Source organism: Borostomias antarcticus (assembly GCF_949987555.1).
Source record: "Borostomias antarcticus genome assembly, chromosome: 8".
Classification (NCBI taxonomy): domain Eukaryota; kingdom Metazoa; phylum Chordata; class Actinopteri; order Stomiiformes; family Stomiidae; genus Borostomias; species Borostomias antarcticus.
The window spans coordinates 27,365,062-27,387,448 of record NC_140241.1 but is presented as its reverse complement, the minus strand read 5'-3'; the positions used below and the strand labels follow the sequence as shown (position 1 = coordinate 27,387,448).

The following is a 22,387-nucleotide window of genomic DNA, read 5'->3' as shown; positions in this document are numbered from 1 at the left end:
AGGCTCAACGAAATCTCACCTGCAAAATACATTACAGTGGCATAAAACACATTTAAGGCAATATTTTTGCACTTCCAAAATACCCTATCTTAAAAGTCAAACACCCAGCTAATGACTGCAGCAGTTTTGGAGTACCGATTGGCTGAGCTGAAGTATGGCTTGACTGAGCTGGAGCCCCATCCACTCACTAGACAGACTCATGCTGTCGTGAAACCTTAAGAGGCTTCAACCATGGATCCCACAGCATCATCTGACACGACCTTTGTCTGGTAAGGGATGACCTTGGATGAGGTGACGACCCCCTCAGGCCCTCCGGTCGTAGTCGGCGACCATCTTCTTGATGTGGGAGAGTTTTCCCTTCAGGTATTTACACCTGCGCTTCTTCACCTGGTAATCTGCAGACTGGGAGAACAGGAACCATTAGGGCAATTAGGCCAATATACCAACAAACCATAATACCATTATACCCTCTGCAGCAGCTGACATTAGGTTTGTTGTACGGTCAGCAATAATTGTTTTGGCAATAATTGTTTTGGCAAGAGACAAGGAGAGATATGATATTGAATCAGCTGTTAAGGTCATGTGTGAGTGGCGATCTACTAAGATGTTGCCTAAGCGCTGGTGTAGTACTCCAAAGAAACACTAGGGGGAGTGTAGGATTGGAGTTGATCAAGTGGGCAGATCCTGTCTTCTGCAAAACACTGTAATTGCTGATAAACTGTCAACTTTATAGACCTCAGCCCAGTGCTACTGTATGGAGACATACCTTCTTGAGTTTCTTCAGCTTGTTGTACTCATCCATGGCATCCTACAGAGAGAGAAATACATAATTACACACACACACAAATACTCAAACTATTTCACCTTGCTAATTAAGAGCCAAACCTCACTGGGTATTTCCTGCTCTCTCATGCATGCTTAACTCATTCCAAAATAACTCTCCACCAAGCCCCAGCTGCAGTCCCAGACCCTGTGCAGTTACAGTATACACCCTACCAAAAGTTTGCAGTTTATGGCTTATCTGATTATATTCTTATTGAAGGCCTTTCTGACGATAACTGGGATGTACAGTGGGTTCACTTAATTTAGACCATGGGTTCCCAAACTCAATCAATGTGGGCCTCCCCTCTGAAAACAGTGACACACCCACCGCCCCCCCCCCCAAATTTGTCCATTTTGAATCCGTCTCTCTGCACTATCCACAAATTTAGTATACATCTCTCCCATTATTTATTTCGATCTTCTGACCTTTAAAATCACCTTTCATTCATAAAAAACACATACATTTTAAAATAAAAAACATGTTTTTCCTCTTTTTTTTTCTAACCATCCCTCCGCGCCTCGCCTGAATTTCTTTGGGGCCCCCAGGGGAGGCCCGCCTCACAGTTTGGGAATGCCTGGTCTAGACAAATGCACTTAGGTACTAAATGACTAATGACTACAATATCAAATGTAAATGTGAGGCTGTAGATGGAGCGTAAGTCTCACCAGGAACTGGGGGCTGCCCTCTTGCAGCTCGTCCAGCTCTCTGTCCACCTCGGACAGGTTCTTATTGAGGACATCCAGCTCCGCCTGCAGGTCCTTGTACTCCTGGTGGTCCCGGTCAAACTCACGCTTGTAGTCCTGTCGGTCCTGCTCACTGGCGATAGGTGGGAACTCACTGCACAGGGGAAAAAGAGGAGGGAGGGAGGTGTGGAGGAGAGGTAGAGGGGGAGAAAGAGAGAGGACCGACAGGAACACCGGTTCAGTGTCAATTTGTCTGACTTAATAACATGATTGGACACCTAAAAATGAGAGGACGCTGAAGACAAACTCACTCTGGATAGCAGCCAGCCAGTGAGGCGCAACATAATTAACTTTATTGATTTGTATGACCGTTGCTGTGATTCATCGTACCGGTCAAAGTCGTTGTCATCCAGTTCATCTCCGGAGGAGGCGTAGTCCGTGTCGACGTCCTGTCCGTCAGCACGGCGAGGGCGTCCGGCGCGTCTCTTCTTGGGCTTCCCCACTGAGCTGTTCAGCTCTGAGCCACTACTGTAGGGGGCGCTGGTGCGCACTGGCACTTCATGCTCCAAAGGGGGTCTGGATGGGGGGAGAGAGAGAGAGACTTAAGTCTACTACTACTACTACTACTTCTACTACTTAAGTCTACTATTACTACTTAAGTCTACTACTACTACTACTTAAGTGTACTACTACTACTACTACTACTTAAGTCTACTACTACTACTACTACTTAAGTCTACTACTACTACTTAAGTCTACTACTACTACTTAAGTCTACTACTACTACTTAAGTCTACTACTACTCAAGTCTACTACTACTACTACTACTACTTTTAAATAATGCCAAGTAATGGTTACAAACTAATTGGACAACAATCAATCAACAACCGATGTGCTTTGAACCATCATGATACAGGGCCATTACTGTCATTTACTCAATCACAGCAGGCTAGTGAGGAAAATGGCTATTTTCAGAGAAATGTATTGGTTTAATCTGATCCTGTTAAGATGATTCAAATTAAGATGTTAGCTCCTGTGTGTGCTGTCAGCCAGAGTTTCTGCAAGAAAAGTGTCTCCCTTCGCAATAGACAAACATCCCATATGAGATAAAGATGACATTCCAGGGTTGGTACATTCTGTGGACAACAGCAATTGTTGTGGTTAGAGATGGAGACCTGGGCGGCGAGGCGGCGTAGGTTATCTTGACCTCACAAGGCCATAAGCCAGAAGAGACCAGAAAGACAGTCTTATCGGAGAAGAGACGAGGGAGTGGGGACACTCAAACCACATAAGAACTTGCAACGAGACCAATGCTTTGATTTTGGGTTAGACAGACATTACAGGCAGGTCAGCTGAACATTAGACTAGATGCCATCGTCTTTTGTATGCTATAACCTTGTGTAATAAAACAGCTTTTGATTGTCGCTCAAATCCCGTGTTGGAGAGATTCATTTGGAATACATCTGGAAAAGGGACACTGGACTGTGTGGTATTGTGAGAGATTGGGGGCCGTTATTGAAATCAAAACACAACGCAGAGCTGAATAAGGACAATAATAAAAGACAACGAAAGTCAACACTACACATGGCTGGGTTGTGGTTGGGTAAATGCCTGACTCGTATGTTGTCTTGCTTTGACTTTCTGTGAAGAGTTCAGTTGTGACTCATACAGTACTACAGTACACCCATAACATTGTTGTGATTGCGCAACAAGAAACATCTGAAAAATGAATACAGCTTACTTGCAACCTCTGTCATAGACCAAGCATGGCTGATTAATAACCCGTCAACCTATAATTTCAAAACACCTAGCAGCCCTAATCACAGAGGAAGCAGAAATACACACCAGTCCACAGTCAGATGAGGCTGGTAGCGTGTATACATTCCCTGCACTTCCTCCTCCTGTAATCTGCACCCAATGTTCCTTGTTTTATCAGTAGGAGTGCCTTTACAATACAGAGTTGCCTTTCACTGCTGGGAAATAGCTGCACCTCTCATCTCCATCTTTTACTGGAGGAGAGGCTCTGAACACCACCACTCAGTACTCCCCTCACCTCATGCAGTGGACTGTGGACTCAAATGGTAGAACTAGAATGTTAAATGCCAATACCCAGAAGGCTCCCACGCTATTGAACTCTCACATCTTGTTTTCATTTGAGTGCAGTAACATGGCAGAGACCTGTCTCTGTGTGAGCAGAGAAAAACATACACGCCTCCAAAAACATACAGTTCTCCCTGTTCTGTGAAGCAGCAAGCTCCAGCATGCTCTCTCAACCTGCAGATATGCTGCCATTTACTGAGATGGTACTCACACTAGAAGCCCGCAGAGCAGAATATGGTCAAAGGAAGTTTGTACATATTGTTTGCAGTTTTGCTAAATATGTGTTTCTCAATGTGACTCACAAAATACAAGTAAAACTAAGAGGCCATCCATAAAAACTAGAAGGGCACCCAATGAGCGCAGACGTCTGGCCATCCTGCATGTTGTCAGCATGTGCAGTGATAGGGTACTGATCCTTAGAGACAACAAATGTCAAAAATATAGGCCTACTGGTGGTGGTTATCATTGCAGCTATGAGCAGCTGGGTTTGACACAGCTGGGGTCAGCCGAACGGGTGCTCTTCAGCTCTGCTCTCTGATTGATCTCAGCTACCTACAGTTATGCTATGACAAAAGCAACAGCAGTAATCTAGCTAGCTACAAGCATAACTAGCTTATTCAAAGCAGTTGATCTTAGCCATCATGCCATAATTAAATTATTTTGGTCTTAATACCTGCAAAATAGCTAGGTAGCTAGCTAGCTAGCTGAATCAATCCTTTCCAGCATACTATCGATTACGTTATAGTCTGGTCTATCTGGCAATGTTAACAAGAGTACAAAAGAATTTGTGGATCCACCCTGTAATTCGGAACTCCACCAAGTTTCATGTAAACTGGCCTGGTAGTACTTGTGTAATCCTACTAACAGACAAACAGATTAGCTAACAAACACATGGGACTGAAAACATAGCCTTCTCCCTCGGACTTCATCCTGAGTGGGGGTAACAAACAAACCAAAAATACTAAAACCATCTACATGTCACCCTCTATGGGCAGCCATAGGCTCGGAGTCCTGTCTGTGTACTCACGCTGGGCTGTAGTCATAGGGCGGTTTGTCGTAGTTTGTGCTGTTGTCATCCAGGTGACTCCTGGAGCCTCCAAACTTGTCAGGGTAGTCAGCCACTATGCCCTCATCAGGAACGCCAGACACGTTGTTTACCTGTAGAGGAGAACAGGTGAGCGAGATACACTTACTGTACATAATTATGATCATGAATGAATTGTTGATTAAAATATATAAAGGATGCATTGCTCATGATTGGAATCAAACATTGGATTCTTTAGTCAAAACGAACTTGAGTGTTTTTCGTGGCTTTTTAACACTGGTAAGAAGATGGAAGAAGAAGAAGAAGTTACAGGTTTGGACTTGTGATCGCCTTCAGGTCTCAAACAAACAGCAGACGTAAAAGGGGGAGTCCATCAGCAAGCTAGAGGAGTCAGTCAGCAGGCTACTGGGGTAGAGATTGGAAGCTGTACATTTTCCCATAAGAATATATTTTCCCATAGGAATAATCAGATACGTAGGGGGAGGCAAACAAGCCATGTAGAAACACTGTCTCAGCACTATCTGAGAGGCTCTCACAAGGTACAAAGCCCCGTCTTGGTTTCAAAGTATCATGTTGCGGCTGTTCAGCGGTGCAGTGTGCCTGCTAGCTGGTGGCCTGTAGGGGGTTTGAATACCAGTCAGACCAGTTCCTCCTCTTTCTATGGTCTTGTCACAAATACCTGAGAGTAGCAAGCCAAAACAAGTATGAAAATCCATCTCAGCAGCTTCTAAATGTTGTAATCGTTATTTAGGGTTAGGAGGTAATGTGATTCTAAAAATACTTTTGAGATGATGATTAATTGTTCACTTATCTTCCTGATTTCAACAGGACATAAATTCCTTTTTCCTTACTCCTTACTGTAAGTCTAACTATTGCTATACAGAGCCACCTCAATACATAAGTGGCTTCTTAGTAACAGACGATGAGCTTTTGTTTTGTGTAATGCCACCTGCCGTTCTACTGACAGGAGGGGGGAGTGAAACCGCCACACCGTGCTCATACCACACCCAGAAACCCAGAGCAGGTGAACTTCCCCTCCCCCCTCCCTCCAATACACCAGATCCTCTGACTAAACTCGTCCGACCACTTCAGCTGGCAGATCTCACCGATGCTGCTCTCCACAGACTAGCAGGCAGACACCTGTCCCTCCACCAAGCCTGACCTCAGCTAGAGGACGTTTCACTGAAATCACCACTACACTTGTTGGTAGATCAATGGATACTGATATACAGTACAATACACTTCAGGATAAAACTGGCCTCTCACCTTCATCAGTGTCAACAAAAACCTGTTGGTTTCCATCTTAATAAAATGTTCTGAATATCAATTTCCATCGTACTCACTGGCCTCTCTAGAACACAAGCCCCTTGGCCAGACAGACAGTATAGAATACAAGCTGCTGCTGCTCTCCCCCACAGTAGAGCAGGCTGAGAACATGGACACAGGCACTCTTGTGTTGACGGGTCGATTCTCAATCCAGCAGTCCCTACTCACTCACCCATGCCTCCACATCCTGGGGCGGGTCCTCCTCGTGGATGACCTTCACTTTCCTCCACAGGATATTGCTCTTGCCGTAGTTATTGATCTTCGAGCGCGTCTTCAGCGCAAACACCATCATGATGATCAGAGCAATCGTCACCAGAAACCCGAACACCACCGCTATCGCCTGGTGGAGGAGACGGAGCGGGTAGTTAGACGACGACGACGACAAAACACACACACACACCTTCACACACACACACACACACACACACACACACACACACACACACACACACACACACACACACACACACACACACACACACACACACACACACCTTCCCTCTCTTAACATGGACCACAAAGACTCTCTCTGGTCACCAGGCCAGAGGTAAACTAGGCCATTTGCCATTAGCCATCATCACACTCACCTCCTGCGGTTCCACCACACAGTAGTGGTAGAGGTACTGGTTGACGAACACCCCTGAGACCTGTGGCTGCTGGTACTGGGCACACAGGCCAGCTATCTGCATCCCATAGGCTGAGCCAGAGGACTGGGCCGTGGGGTTCACTGCCACCAGGTACACTATGGAGGCTATGAACATCAGCACTGCCAGGATGCCACACACAATCACCACAGCCAAGTAGAACCTTCTGGACTGTGACAGGCCCTGCCGGGACACCACGATGATGAAGATGACGAGGGCGGCGATGAAGGTGAAGGCCGCCATGGCGATGATGAAACCTTTGCCCTTCCTGGGGTCGTTGTAGTTCCCGCCGAGTCCGCCGTAACCGTAGCTGTTGCCGGCCCCATATGCTCCACCGCCAAAACTGCCATAACTGCCGCCGCTGTAACTGCCCCCGGTCCCCCCATACGGCATACCCCCAAACCCGCCCATGGCTCCCTGGGAATCCCAGGCGAGGGTGGAGGCCACACAGGCGAACACGGCCACACACAGCACGATGACCATGATGGCCATGATCTTTATGATGCCCGGAGGAGAAGTCCAGCGGTAGAAGTGCTGGAACTCATCGTCTGGGTAGTAGGAGTAGGCTGGCTGGGGCGGCCCATTACTGCAGAGGGGCACGCACGCACGCGCACGCACACACACACACACAGACACACACACACACACACACACACACACACACACACACACACACACAAATAAATATTTCTGTGAGTGAGAACTATACCAAAAAGTAATTTAAGGGTGCAAGGAAGTCCTCAGAAGTGAAGGAGGGGGTAACAGAAGCTAAAATAACAGGTTCCGTCTCATAAGGCAGAACAGGCTGGTGTTTGGTGAAGGCAAAGACAGACTCACTATGCATTCTCTGACTCATAGGGAGGTGGACTCCCGTTGGGCCTGGAAGACATTCCTCTGTCCACAGGGGCTATGGTTTATCTGTACTGCTTGGAGAAAAAAAATCATTCAGAACACATGGATTACTTTCAGACAAGTTGTCTACAACAGCAGGAAAGATTAATAGAATATGTAATGTAAAACTGTGAAAACAGGTGTACGTGGGAGGCCTACTACATGAAGTTCCACCTAATTACGAAACAGTAATGAGACAGTTTTCAGTTGAGAAGAAATCCGAGATTGATTTGACATTAAGTTACGCTGTTGTCCAACCAAATATCATGATGAATATGACGTCGTGCTTTAGCAGGTTGAATAATACCAAATGCTTTAAGCAATGCTCACTATACAATCCGAATACTTTCTTTTTACTGAAATAAATATTTTGGCAAGAACATTTTAATTGTATCCAAATCAGTCTATTCGTTTTCAACCAACAAGAACTAGCCTACCTTTCTTGCGCAAAGGCCAATGATAAATGAAAATTGTAACTCAAACTCAATTCTACTAAAATTAAAGGTATCTGACTCAGTTTAAAACAATAATGTAGAGACCAAAAACTCACCTGTTCCGTTTAGTTCCCTGCTATGCAACAAATGTTGCAGATGAAACTCCGTCGCTCATAAACACGACACAAAAAGGCACACCTAGTTCAGGTGATAGTGTCATCAAACCTGACCCCGCCCATTTGATTTACCTAATGTCTGATTGGTTTGTTAGGTGGGTATCGAATTTCAAACCGCCAAACCCCACTCCTTGACCCTAGTGTCAACAGTTGGGCCTGCGTAGAGACATCAGTCTAAACAATGGGTCAAAACACATCTTGATCCAGGCACAAAATAATACCGTTGAGGTAATTCTATAGTCTTTAAATAGAGGTAAACAGACACAAGGTAAGTGCAATCAGAACTGTATTTTCAAAGACAGCAAGCACCAATACAACTTTTAAGAACTTTGAACATATTTACAACCAGTTGGTACAACACAGGAAGGCAGCATCGTTTGAATGCTATAGAACAGCAAAAAGCACTGAGGTAAAAGATACATTCATAATTAAATGACACATTTTTGACAGATATTAACACAAGGAGACATTCAAAAATGTAGGCTAATATACCATAAACTAAGTGGAGGCTAACTGCAACTACAGTTGTTGTTCAATGAAATGGTTAAAAAAAAAGTGTAGTAAATCTATAGGCAGAGCAGAAATGCAGGCCTATTGAATGGACAATGGGGGAGTTTACACAGTGGTTTAACAATGGTTGTAAATCTTTTACAGTAGTTAAAAATACATTTATCATTCCAGTGATCAATGGTTCAGGAACAACATTCTTTACACAATCCGTCTCCACATGGAATATAGCAAAGACTTTCTCCCTTTGTAAAACACTTGAGAACTAAAGATCCAGTTTAGATCCCAAATTATGTTAGTGAAATGAAGGCCTCAGCTACAGAGTCAGTTACATTTACAGTACCTTTGTCTCTGCATAGGTAATTAAGTAATAAAAAACATTGCTTAAGGTGTCCCTTTGGTCAGGTCTCCATCCAACCACTTAAAGGAGTAGTAAAGGGAAAACACATGTTTAGCCCTGTTTTAAGGTTACTTATGATCATATACAATGGTTCAGATCAAAACGTTGACAAAACTAGCATTTTTGATAAAGTCTGATAATTGCTCTACGACTGTTTTGGTCATACAACGGATGTGGGTGGGCATCTTGAAAAATCTTTCAAAAACATGTTAAACAATCAATTTCAAAACAAGAAACTCACCGAGGTGTTAGTTGGCGTTCTGACATATAATTCGCCATAAAGTAAGATTCTAGTTCATCTGAAAAGGCGTTTTTAAATATTTAGCATAGAACTATTTAGTCGCAGCACATACGTGTGTAAACGTCCGCAAACTAGGTAGCCTACGACATAAACAATAACAATAGCTACCGTAAGTAGTTCCGCTTCCTGAATCCCCTCTGTGGATTGATCTACACATCTACAATGGTCAGACTTTCTCAAAAGTGCTAGTTTTGTCAACGTTTTGATCTGAACCATTGTATATGATCATAAGTAACCTTAAAACAGGGCTAAACATGCATTTTCCCTTTACTACTCCTTTAACTACTCAACACACTCACAAATGGACTAGTGTTCATAATCCATGCAAATACACACACAGGCACACACAGACACTCCCTCCCGACCACACAAATGGACTTGTATTCATAATCCACACAAATACACGGGCAGGCTCACACAGACAATTCCACCCACACACACACACACACATAAATCTACATTTTATATGCATGTCTGTGTAAACCTGGTGTCTGGTGAACCACAGAAAAAGCAGTCTCTGAAAATGAAAAGGACCTTTCCCAGAAGACACCATGTTAGACCAGCATCCACCCGATCTGGCCAGGCTTAGCTCCCATTTATCACAATTTAGACTCATTGTTATTTGTTTGATCCAAAGATGGTTTTCCACTGGTCTCCTGCTGGGGCCTGGTAGTCTTCCGAGTCCATACAGGTTCAGTCGTAGCCATCATTCCATTCCATGACCTTGTCATACTCATGGATCTTCTGCTTAATGTGAGAGAGTTTGCTCTTCAGGTACTCACAGCGCTCCCTCTTCTCCAAGAATGTGGGGTCCTGAGGAGATGGAGCATATTGCTTGCTTAATTCAGATTAAACGCTTAAGATCGGATCCTTAGCATTGCTTCCCTTTGTGCCAAATCAGTCTCCCTTTCCCTTAACACACTATTTTCTATCCTATAATACTTTATAGACTCAATATAGCCCTGACTGCATGGTCTACTAGTTCAAATACAATAGGCCCATTTATTGTCTCTCACCTGATGAATTAATTGACCAGATCGGCCAGTGTGCATTAGTTAGTTCATTAGCTCGACTGTCACATGTACCAGAGCCCACCACTAGGGGGTGCTTGCCATAATTCATTTTTCGCATTGCCAATTACATTTTTCTTTGTACATAGAAAACTATGCTTGGTGTCTCGGTAAAAGTTTAGTGGATTCTGCTCAGGGGCCTGACTACTTTCTAAATCCACAGAGTTCAGACCTTGAGGAGTTGCTCTTTTGATGCTTGTTCTAAATGTTAGGATTCTCGTACTGTAGGTTAGTATCGAGGTTAGGTGCATTGTGGGTACAATTAGTTATAGTTAAGGCTGTCAAACAATTTTTTTAAATTATTTTTAAATTATAATTTTATTATTTTATTTAAAAAAAATTACATCTGTAATTAATTAATCACGATTAATCATTTTTTTCGCTGGCAAAAGCCCCCAAATGAAGATATTTCAATTGAAAGACATAACATTATTGTGGCTTTGTGATTGTGATTACTGACCAACAATCAGTTATCCCCGGAAAGAGCAACGTATTCGGCCCGCGCCAGTACTTCTATTTTTGTGGTCTTTTTCATGTCATACAGCTGGTGGATTTTTGTAACTACAGTGCCTCTTGAAGGCGGCTTATGAGTTGCATCGGAGGAAACAATTTGAAACACCTTAATTAAGCCCTTGTCCTCTACCATTGAAACTGGCCTGCAGTCCACAGCAATCCACTTTGCAATGGAGTTTGTCAATTTTTCATATGTGTGAAGCACGGGCGAATGAAACCTAATGTTCAGAAGCTAAATGTGTCATACTACACTGAACCTTTTGGTAAAGGTGCAAACAGTCAGACATTTAATATTTGCAGGAACAGCATAACACTGCATCTGCTTTGTGTTGCCACGATACAAGCCGAATACTGACTGGTGCACATTCCAGACAATTGAGGAGTAATTTGTGTGTTTTTCTGGATTTCCACAATTGCAAGTTGCCAACCCGTGCATAACTGATAGTCCATAGTGACAAAAATCTAGTAACCATGGCAGCTGGATAAATCCACTTGACCAACACTACCTAACGAGCCATGAATGATATTGTACTGCTTGAAAGTATAGATTACACAATGACAGCTGGCTCAATTAACACAGGTTGTGTTTACAGACCCAAGAATATGTAGCAAGTGTAGCCTATGCTGTTTTTACCGCTTGCACAAAAATGTGATTAAGGTCACAAGAACAGCTGTAAAGACTTATTTTATGCTAAATGTTGTGCTTGGTGTTAATGTTGATTGCTGCCTCAATCATAATTAGAAGTTATAATTATTGCTACAATGGAGTGATTACTGTGCACTTAATTTTCTCTCACACACGCACTGTCGAAGGAATGCGGTCTCCTGAGCCTCGTCCTCGACCCCGTGAGGACAGGAGAGTGCTATCTCCTCTGGTCCAGAGGTCAGGAGGGTCAAACCAGAGGCCAGTGAGGGAAGAAGGAAGTCTTCACCTGATCCTAAAAGAATGAAATCCCCTGAAACTGTGGGGGCTTTGGGGTCATACTCTGAGGATTATGTGGGGGATGACTGAGCATTAAAGTAACAAAGTGATGTCTAGATTGATTGAAATGAAGTAACATGCAATGCTAGCAGTTAATCTAAACAATGTATTTTTATTATTAAAAGTAGGCTTAACATACAGTATATATCGTACTAATTACATTAATAAAAATGATGTATGCTGTATGCTGAACTCTGTAACTGAATCAAGAGACAGGGACACTACCTGTTGGCCACTTCCTCTTTTCAGTTTGTGGAAAGCACAAGAATACTAGAGATTTTGTTAGATGTCAGGGTGACTTTGTAACAATGAGCATGTGATGAGCATAAGATGATTACGCTGTGTAAGGTCATGATGTGTACCTTTGATTGGTTGAAATTGTTTGATTTGTTGAAAGTAAAGTAATGCATGATGATGGGAGGAGAGAGAGGTGAGAGAAAAAGTATAAAAGTTAGGGAGCAACAATGCTCCGGGGGTACTGGCTATGGCCTGCAACACAGTAGGAGATTCAGAAACAGATTTCCCCCAGCGTACGATTGTAGAAATTGAGCAAGCTCCTGATTCTACAGTATGAAGACAGAAACTCTATTTGAACTGGAAGAAATGAAGTTTTCGGAGAAAAGGCTCTCTGATCTGAACAGAGAGGCCTGACTCAGAAAGAAGTCCTCACAAGAAAGGAAGTTGCTGCATGGCTGATAAAGAATGGGCTGAGCCAAAAAGTCTCTCTCTCTCTCTCTGACCAAGCTTATATAATTGTTTTGGCATACATCGTTGAATAGGTGAACACTATGACCAATTATGTGAACCAAAATGGGACAGAATGCTTTTTTCATTTCATTGCGACTTTAAGGATAGGTAAAGACAGGTAACCCTAGACACTAAAGAAACATTTCCCTGGGAGAAAAGTTTACTTCTCTTTAAATTAATTTCTAGCAAACACACCAACAGATATCTCACGAGTAGAGCTACAGTTAACGGATTAAGTTAAAGGATGCAATTTGGGGTGGTGGTGGGGAAGGCACAAGGATGTATGTGGTTAGAGGCTAGACGAATCTACTCGATCCCAGCTTAATAATCATTCGAATCCCAGTGAAGGTGTAAACCCTGTGGGCTGAAGAATAAAACCCCCTTAGAGGATAAGCTGGTGCTGGGCACTTGTACTGGAGCATCGGGAGACGGCACACACGCTCGCACGCACACACACATGCGCGCACGCACGCTCGCATGACGCACGCAAGCTTCCTTCATCCGGTCTGCAAAGAGATGCAGAGATGAAGGGAGAGGGGAGGATCCTAGCCAAACATAACTTAAAACTGAAAAATCCACAACCACAGACCACTACAATGAGTGAGAGACTGCCAGAAGGTGAACTTACATTTTTCTTCTTCTGGTATTCCTGGAGGATTCGGTTTATGCGGTCAAACTCCTGGATAAGAAATTGGTTACAACCTTAAGTCTCACAAGTTCAACATTAATGGTACTGTACACCAAACATTGGACTCTCAAAGTACAGAGCACTGAGGAAATGAATGACTGATGATGGTGAAAGGAAGTTTAGGGTGGAGGGGGAGGAAGATAAAAGACACACAGGGGAAGTTTGAGGGCTGGGGAAATGAGAACAAGAAAAGAATGGGTGGGACATTCATGAGTCGCCCTCTCTCCTAGTCTCCACTGCTGTATCTAGGTAGATCTGAATACAAAATAGATAGATGAAACAACATGGCCGAAAAGGCAACTACGGATCACTAGATCACACGGCAGAGGATTTCCTAACACTAATTCAGTTAGTAAGTGCAGTCATGATGAAGATAAAAGAAAGACGGCAGCCATTTTGGAAAATGCAGGTGCACCAAGTATGAACCAGAGGGTAGGATGGTGCGGATGAAAGACGTAGCCAGATGTAGCCAATCACCATCTGGCTGTTGGGGTGTGGTGGTAGGCTGCGCATCATGGCGTCCATCTCATCAAACTTCTTGAGAGTAATCTGCACGTCCGCGTGGATCTCCTTGTACTCGGCATACTGGTCGTTGAACACGGCCCGGTACTGGTCACGCTCGTCATCTGTACGGACGGTGGGGTACTTCCTGCAGGACAGGAAAGAGTCACAAGAGAAACTGGCTCACGTTACACTTTGTTGCTCCAAAGAAGTACCATTGAATGACAATCTACTGGATTGTAACAGTTTACTGGTAACTAGAGTAGATACCACGGTTAGTTTCTACACTTTATTCTAACCCATATCCTCCATCTCCCAGTGTCCCACTCGAGCAGAGTGCAGGTGCGAGCAATACTCACGCAATATAGTCAGGCATGATGACCGGTTTAGGGATGTGTCCGGAGGGGATAGCGCCCTGTAGGACCTTGGGTGGGCCTGGTTTGGGGGCAGCCTGGATGGGAACCACAGTGGAATTCTGGACAAGCTCTGGAACCCTGGGACCAGGCCCTGGAACCATCTGGGAAAGACCGGAGCAGAGACCAGGAATGTAGAAGGATATAAAGATTTACGGCTGCATTCACATAGATTTTGCAAGCTGCCAAAAAACCGAGGCGCACCGCATTGTCCCTGGCCGAGGCTGTTTGTTGCCAAGCGACAGAACACAACAATCATAGGGCACTTCCTCCGCGCTCTGCGGAAAAGTCAGCGACTTTTCGGCGCTGATAAAACGCGAGACGCCTCGCTTCGGCAGCGCGCTGCTCCAACGAAAAGCAACGCGCAAATACTTTGACAAAATCTGCCATGTGCATCTGCAGCCTAACTCATACAATAGACTGACCAGTGAGTTTAAAAGCTTACCAAAGATCGTGTTGCAGGCAACTCAGTAGATTGCATCTAGACAAGTGGAAATTAAAAGTTCTCATTAAAGTTATGAAATGCTGGACACCTCACATTCATTACTGAGCACATTAAAACAATGTCAAAATAATTGTCGACAATTTCCAAGAGACACCTTACATGTGTAGAAAATGAGTGACAGAACAGGTCAGGTGATGCCTGGGCTGCTCGGTGTTGAAGGTAAACATAGTAACCAACCATGACAACCCAATCTAAGGGATATCCTCAAAGGTGCAATTATTCATTCTCATTCAAACTCCTTATCACAAGCCTGGTGATGTAATTTAAATTTAAAGGTTGGAGCAAATTACCAAGAGATAAAGCAATGGATTGTAAGCAAATTCTATGTAAATTCAAGAATGAACTACTGTATATTTCCTTGAATGAGGGAGGCAGTCTCTCAACTGGTATGGCTGCTGTGCACACACGCACGGATCTCACCTCCTGGCCGTATTTCTCGCGGTACCTGCGTGCCGCCTCATGCCTCCACAGCTTGAGACACACCATGGCCCCTATCAGGTAGACCACCAGGGTGACGAAGAGGAAGATGATGGCAACCGTCTGTCCTGACTCAGTGCGGCAGAAGGCCCCGTTGATGCCGTTGTTGAACACCGGGTAAGAACACAGACCCCCACGCGTGGTGTCTCTCACATACACTACACCTGTTGGAAACAAGCAGGATAGTCATTTAGAAGAGACTTAGCTAGAGCATATTACAGGATACTATACTTTTGCATGTGGTCAATACAGTATCTGAATTTATAATATAACACAACAATATGATACACATATATATATATATATATATATATATATATGTGTGTGTATTATAATCTGAATTGATATGGCAATGCATTCTCAAAGCAGTTCACATTACTAATGGGGCTAGATTTCCGTGTGGAGGTACTGTATGTACTGTAGAGCAGGACCCACCTGCAGCCATGAAAAGCACAGCCAGAGCCAGGTTCAGGGTGAACTCGGTCAGAGGCCACCAGGACGAGTCCAGCAGGATGGTGCGGTAGTACATGGTCATCCCCAACACCAACATGATCACGGTCACCACCCACGCCAAGCCTGCTACCACCAACACAAACGGAGTCTTGGGACCCGAGTAGTAGGCCCCCCCTGAGCCCGCTCCGTACATCCCCCCGCCATAACCGCCGCCAGGAGAGGAGTAGCCGAACATGTTAAACCACTCGTTGTCCTTGTGCACGTACGCGCAGACGCAGGCGAACACCGCCGCCCCCAGCAGCAGCTCGACGCAGCCTAGAATCCTCAGAAGCCCCGCCCAGGACTTCATGTAGGCGTAGCGTAAATGGTACTCCTCCACCCGCTCGCTGTAGGTCAGAGCCGTATGGTAAGTGCGTCCAGAAATGGACTCTATGGGGGCCTCCCCTCCCAGTAGCTCCTTACGCGAGTTGTAGCTGCCCCCCGACCCTCCATAGGGGTCCCGGTGGGACCCTGGCAGAGAGGGGGATTGGGGGGGAGAGCAGCGCACCCCCTCACTGGTGCTGTTGTTGTTGTTGGAGGAGGAGGAAGTCATGGGCCAGGGTTTACTGCTGCTCCTCCCGCTGTTCCCTCGGAAGAAGCTCTTCCAGGAGTCTGGGATAAAGCGGTGGACTGGTTTAATGTCGATGTCGATGGCGGGGTCCAGGTCCGGGTCAGCGTTTTCCTCGCTGTCACTTGGGTCAAACTCTGGCCCCACAGGGGGATGGTCCGGCAGGGGAGGAGGTGGTAAGGGGTCGGCGCTCAGAGCTAGCGCAGCGCCCGGTTGATGACTCAGGGGTTGAAGACCATAGGGGTCGTCTCTCTGCAGGGAGCCCGGAGGGACCTGGTCGTAGTGGGGCGCATGGCGCTCATTGCGGCCGTATAAGCCTCCTCCTGAGGACATGGGGAAGTTGAGCCCTGAACAGGTAGGCGGACACACACACACACACACACACATTATTTCAGATCATACTCAATAAACATTGATACTTATCCAAACTATTAAATATCTCTTGATATTATGATGTTATGTATCATTTATTACACATCATAACAAAAAGAAAGCAGGCAAGATGGAAGTAATCTCAGACTCCAGACTTATCAGATGCAACATTGACACCATCAGTCAGCCCAACATGCAGCATACCACTATCCCAAAACCATGACCTTTAACCTTATACAAGAGCTACACCCATCACCATACTATAGGATAATCTTACCTACAAGATATAGACCCATCACCATACTGTAGGTTAACAAGAGATCTGCAGGAGCTGCATGCATTGCCCCACCATGCAACCTGAGTCAAGAACACATTTTTGTGCCACAACCCAATATGGATCTAGACGCAGGCTCTCTCAGATGTCTTTTTGTCTTACTGTATCATGTGTCATCTGATGCTTCTGTAAATTAGCAGTGACGGCAGCACAAGAATATATTTCCTGATCATCAACCAGCAAATCTAAAAGGCCATTTCTATGGCAGGAGCGGAGGTGATTTTTGTGCGTAAATAGATGATCAAAAAAACATACTGTGTTTGAATACCTCTTTCACACGCAGTCACTCAGCACGACTTACATTGGCTTGCAGGTCAGAATGCAAACCTTGCCTGAATATATGGTAAGAGCACACACCCAGGAAAAACCTGCAGAAACAAACAGGAGTTGTTGGGGGAGTTGGTTCGATGGGTACATCCGTGTCACTGAAATTGATCCATCTATCCATCTATCTATCTATAAACACAAAGGTCTATCGAATCTCAACCCAATAAGCATTTTATTGTATCAATTAAAAGTAAACAAAATTTCTTTAAAATAGTACAATAAAATAAAAAGGGGGCCAGGTAGATTCACTGTGGGTGGCTGCTCTTGGATCTTCATAAAGAGGATAACCACGAGGACACCCCATTCTTTAGCCATATCAAAACACAGTAGAAATGGATGGCAGGTATTTTATAAGGACAAACGCTCAAAATCCAATACACGAAACCTTGTTTAAATCACCAAGGGTGATGGATGAATTGACCTGGACGATGCAGACTACACATTGAGTCCATCTGTGATGTCTCGAGCGAGCAGGTCAATGATGATGTAATGATTCCTACAAGGAATTCACGACGTGCAGCAAGTGATGACTGATTTATTCCTGCGTTCGGAAAAGAGTTGCCTAAGGCTAAGGCCAGAAGGCACAAAAGACAGCCTAATAAAACAATAATGATTGATTATAATTCAAACTGCGTTGTCCACTCTTTCAGTTAAAATCCAAATCCTATCCAAACCGGATATGCCTACACGACAGCATATCCTAATGATAAAATATAGCAACAAAAGTAGGCCTATTATTACAATGTGAATCTAATTCCATATACGGAACACTGCATCACATCTGAAATTGTACTAATCAATAATAACTAAGGCAACTGCATAGCTTGCCTAAATTAACTCCTGGGCAAGCAAAATACAAGTTGACTCTGTGCCCAGCAGCACAACTGGCGCAGAACAAAGTATCAAAGGGCACGTTATGTTCAGAGCAGCGACTAGCGAGTAGAAGGCGCCATTTCATTGTATCCATGAATGTTGGATTGAAGTTGTTCTAGTAATTTCATGAAGAGTTTATTTGCCACTGACGTTAGCGGCTCCGAAGCCCCCTTCATGATACCGAGGACCTCATTCGACTAGATGCTAAAGTCTATCGAAAGGATTGTAACTTTACTACGCCACCAATGCACCAAAACCACCTCTCACTAATAATACAGACTTTTACAACCAACTAAATATTTAGGCTACATTCAGGGTGTTTTTGTTATAAAATAGTTCGCTTACCTTAATTTGTTTTCCTAAATAGTTGTTTCTCTCATTTTCGCAGCCCACAGGTTTTCCCATAGACTCTAACCACGTGACAAGCCCATCCTAAGTCCTGACGTCAACTGTATAGTACCACCTACCTGCCTCAGTTTGGCGGAGGCGGTAATGAGAGCACCTTGAGGAAGTGATACCGATGACTAATTTATGAATTTGGGTATCGATAATACATCCATGGTAGGCTATCGATAGATCTCTGTTGCAAGGGAGCAGTACAATATAAGACACACACAAGACAAATATAATAAATAAAAATAAAATAAATAAAAAAACACGCTCAATGAAAGCAATTATAATCATCAGGGAAAAAAGTCCCTCATCAGCCATTTGAATTGCCATATTGGAACCAGTGTGTCCAATTTCATAAAGCTTATACAAACGGTGTAAAAAATTACTAAAAGCAGATTTTCCCAACTTCTATGTGATCACCTAGCTCCTTAGTGGTGCCCAAAGGGAATATTAAGCTGATTTCACAAGGTGGATCTTCCATGGTCATGGGCTCAACCGAGCTCCAACTAGGAGCCAGTGCTCCCTGTATCGGATCCCGAGTTGCAGCCGCGTGGCCCAGAGGACTCCTCTACCTCAGCAGGGAGCCCAAACAGCACTCCGACTGACTACACAAACACAGGCATTTTTCTGGCAAGACAGACAGAGCCCCCTCTTGCCCAGTCTACCCCAATGGGCCCCTGACTCCCGGATATGCCCACCATGCCTCCTGAGGATCTCCCTGCTAATGTGTCCTTTGTGTCCTTTCCATTTCTGTATGAATATAATCTAATGAGTGAGTGTGTTGGTTGGGCTTACCTCTCTCCATACCTCTCTCTTCCCCCAGGCTAACTATATCCTGGGAAAGGAAGACTGTTGTTCCATCACGTCTACAAACACCTCCTCTTCATCCTGGAGGGGCTTGGGAGACCTACGGCGGAAGAAGCTGACAGTAGAAGAGCACTGATACATACAGCACAGCACTGATAGGGCTCTATTGGGACAAAGTCTTCAACCTATTTATTTGCTTGTTACTTTCATACCAGATTAAGAATGCAGACATCATGACAGATGTCTGAGTTCAATGTTACATTGCATTTTTAGGAATCACCACAGCACCTGCCTCAGACAAACACCAGTTCTCCACATACTGTACCTGGCTAGTGAAGTGGGGTTCTCCACATACCTGGTTGGTGAAGGCGGTGGAGAATGGGGTATGGGGTAAGCCAGGAATGTGATCTGGTCTGGTCTGATCCCTGATCTGGTCTGATCTGAGTCAGATGCTGGCTGGTGAAGTGGGGTTCTCCACATACCTGACTGGGATTGTGGGGTTCTCCAATGAGAGTGTATTGATATTTGCATTGTAAGTGGTTATGTTATATACATACCCTGATCCTCTGGGTATAGTGGTAGTATACGTTAGAGTCATTCATAGCAAAAAGGTCTTTGGGCCTTTCTGTGCTGAGTCTGCATTTTCTCCCTGTATTCGCAAGGGTTTCCTCCCAAAATAACCCAATATGAAAAACATGCAGATGAACAGATGCTCTTCAGACCGGTCCCTAATCGACTGAGGAGAATGGCTTGGATGGGAAATGCAGGGAACAATTTCCCCCGGCAACCCCCGAAAGTTGCATGTGTGCTGTGCTGCCGCTCACTGTAATGTGTGTGATCACTGTGCAGCTGAATAAAGACCCTCTCTTCGGGTCATGTACTTTTTTTTTAGATAGATAGATGGATAGATGGATAGATAGATAGATAGATAGATAGATAGATAGATAGATAGATAGATAGATAGATAGATAGATAGATAGATAGATAGATAGATAGATAGATGGATGGATGGATGGATGGATATCAGAGGTGCTACCCAATCAGCAGACTGATAAATAAACCCTGTCCTAACTTCTCAGCTGCCATAGGTGCAATGCTTGCATAAGCACCACCATTTCTGTTTCAAGAAAGGTGTTGCAATGTTTTCTCAGGGTTAAACTCACGTCATCACCCATGATGTCTCTTTCTGGCCCCTCCCCTCATGTGTCTCCTAAGGATGGGGCAAGTATGTCTTCATCATCTGGGCATGTTGATGTGGCTGATTTTAGAGTGGAAACGGACCTCTATTCCATAAGATTATTTTTAACATCAATTATTTGCTTGACTTTGAATTGTTGCTAATGATCGTTATGACCTTTTTTTGGCGGGGTGGCATAATCACGTGGATTCTAATACCCTGTTGCTTCACATAATGATATGACAGAAGGCTTTTATTTTGAAATGGCACATCAGAATCTCTTGAAACTCCACGAGTCAGACCGCGAGGGGGTCTACTACCACTGTGTAGTATAGAACCCGTGACATTTTGGGTAGTTTTCTTTTAATCCTGATTTAATCCTGATTTAAGCAGTTTTTAGACTTTAGAAGGCTTTTATTTTGAAATGCCACATCAGAATCTCGTGAAACTCCACGAGTCAGACCGGGAGGGGGTCTACTACCACTGTGTAGTATAGAACCCGTGACATTTTGGGTAGTTTTCTTTTAATCTTGATTCAATCCCGATTTGAACCTTTTTTTTTTTTAAGGTGAACCGGATAATTCCAAACGGGTTCTGAGAAACGAGAAACTTCAGCGTCGTGTTGGCAACTAGGTTTGACAGCTGGACGATTTATATGTTGCACAGCAAATATGCAGTAGCCTTCACTTCGCTCATTGCTATCTAGCAATATCAGGTAGCTACAGTCGAGGCCCGTAAAGTAGCCTATACCCCCGCAGCCCCCGGTGCGGGGTGCCTCCGAGTCAGAGGGGCCACGCCCCCACCCCTGCAGGTCAACAACGAAGGGGGGATTTATTTTAATTTTTTAATTTTTTTATTACATGGGATGCACGCTGTGGTCTTACCATCAACCCTTATATCATGGATGTATAAAAACAAAATAAAACAACAACAAAAAAGGAGAGTAGCCTGTCTGTATTCATCATTTGATGCACGCGATCAGTCACGACGTCACTCACTCACTTAGCCCGGGAATCCAACACGCGAGACAGCAAAATGAAGCGAAAATACCAAAAGTGGAGCCCAAAAACGGCATGAACAGAACAGAAAAGAATAGAATATAGCAAAACTACCCAAGATATAATATTTTCTAACAAATCAAACTAATGCAGCAACAACCATCGCTAGGAAGGATGCAGGTAGCACTAGCACTGAATCAGCCGTCGTTGGAGCACCTGTTGGCGTTGCTAGCACTAACGTTGCTGAGCCGGAGGACATGGCTGCAGCTTGCATGGTGCCCTGGTGCAGGCAGACCAGGCTGACCCTGCTGCAGAAGAGGCCCCGCCACCGATCTTTCGCCTGATTTTCCAGCACAGCTACGTTCCTTTAGAAATGCTCTGAAGTCAGAAATAAAACGTATTGAAAAAGGTTCCATCATCTGACCGACCTCCTGCTCCTGACATCGATCCTGCCCAGTGTCACAGACGTTCATACCGCGTTCAAACTCTAATTAACTATACCAGTCAAAGTGACAAGTGCTGAAAGATCTTTTTCGAAACTCAAAATCATCAAAAACTATCTGAGAAGCACCATGGCACAGGACAGACTCTAGCCCTCAGCATCGAAAGCCAGATGGACTTAAGCTTTGTTAAGGACTTCGCACAGACGAATGCAAGGAGGAGAGAACGTTTGGTCACTGTTAAGGTAAGAATAAATTATTTATTATTGTATTGCAGATACTGTGCAGGGAGTCATTAAGAACTTACAGCTTTCTTTTCATGTGCTGCAAGAAGCTCTCACCAATGTGAAACTAGTCCTTAATCCTAGCTTAATCCAAGT

General features: G+C 44.4%; 2 protein-coding genes across 3 annotated transcripts; both read right to left on the bottom strand.

The window, feature by feature from the left end:
- Positions 1 to 303: 303 nt before the first annotated feature.
- Positions 304 to 7,511, bottom strand: oclna (occludin a; the record flags this gene model as incomplete). The annotated part of the gene is made up of 8 exons (XM_084442686.1): positions 304 to 402; positions 767 to 808; positions 1,489 to 1,660; positions 1,897 to 2,082; positions 4,634 to 4,764; positions 6,150 to 6,317; positions 6,565 to 7,207; positions 7,459 to 7,511. 8 exons carry the CDS (start codon positions 7,509 to 7,511, stop codon positions 304 to 306), a joined length of 1,494 nt encoding a protein of 497 aa, XP_084298812.1.
- Positions 7,512 to 8,470: 959 nt separating this feature from the next.
- Positions 8,471 to 18,599, bottom strand: marveld2a (MARVEL domain containing 2a). Of its 2 annotated transcripts, XM_084442684.1 has the most exons (9): positions 18,538 to 18,599; positions 17,294 to 17,360; positions 15,662 to 16,633; positions 15,170 to 15,390; positions 14,690 to 14,725; positions 14,191 to 14,348; positions 13,808 to 13,979; positions 13,271 to 13,321; positions 8,471 to 10,143 (listed from the first exon to the last, which is right to left on the bottom strand). In XM_084442684.1, the coding sequence occupies exons 3-9, from the start codon at positions 16,617 to 16,619 to the stop codon at positions 10,024 to 10,026; spliced, it is 1,716 nt and encodes a 571-aa protein (XP_084298810.1). In that variant the 5' UTR covers positions 16,620 to 16,633; positions 17,294 to 17,360; positions 18,538 to 18,599; the 3' UTR covers positions 8,471 to 10,023. The 2 variants fall into 2 exon arrangements, with proteins under 2 accessions (XP_084298810.1, XP_084298809.1); XM_084442683.1 differs by lacking the exons at positions 17,294 to 17,360; positions 18,538 to 18,599 and having other exon boundaries at positions 15,662 to 16,790.
- Positions 18,600 to 22,387: the final 3,788 nt, after the last annotated feature.

Bases quoted from the DNA above. Each gene is read 5' to 3' on its own strand.
- marveld2a (XM_084442683.1), bottom strand. From the start codon at position 16,673: ATGTGTGTGTGTGTGTGTGTGTGTCCGCCTACCTGTTCAGGGCTCAAC. The intron at 15,391-15,661 runs GTGGGTCCTGCT...TGTTTCCAACAG, and splicing joins TGTGCTTTTCATGGCTGCAG to GTGTAGTGTATGTGAGAGAC. The intron at 14,726-15,169 runs GTGAGATCCGTG...CCACTTGTCTAG, and splicing joins GCGAGAAATACGGCCAGGAG to ATGCAATCTACTGAGTTGCC.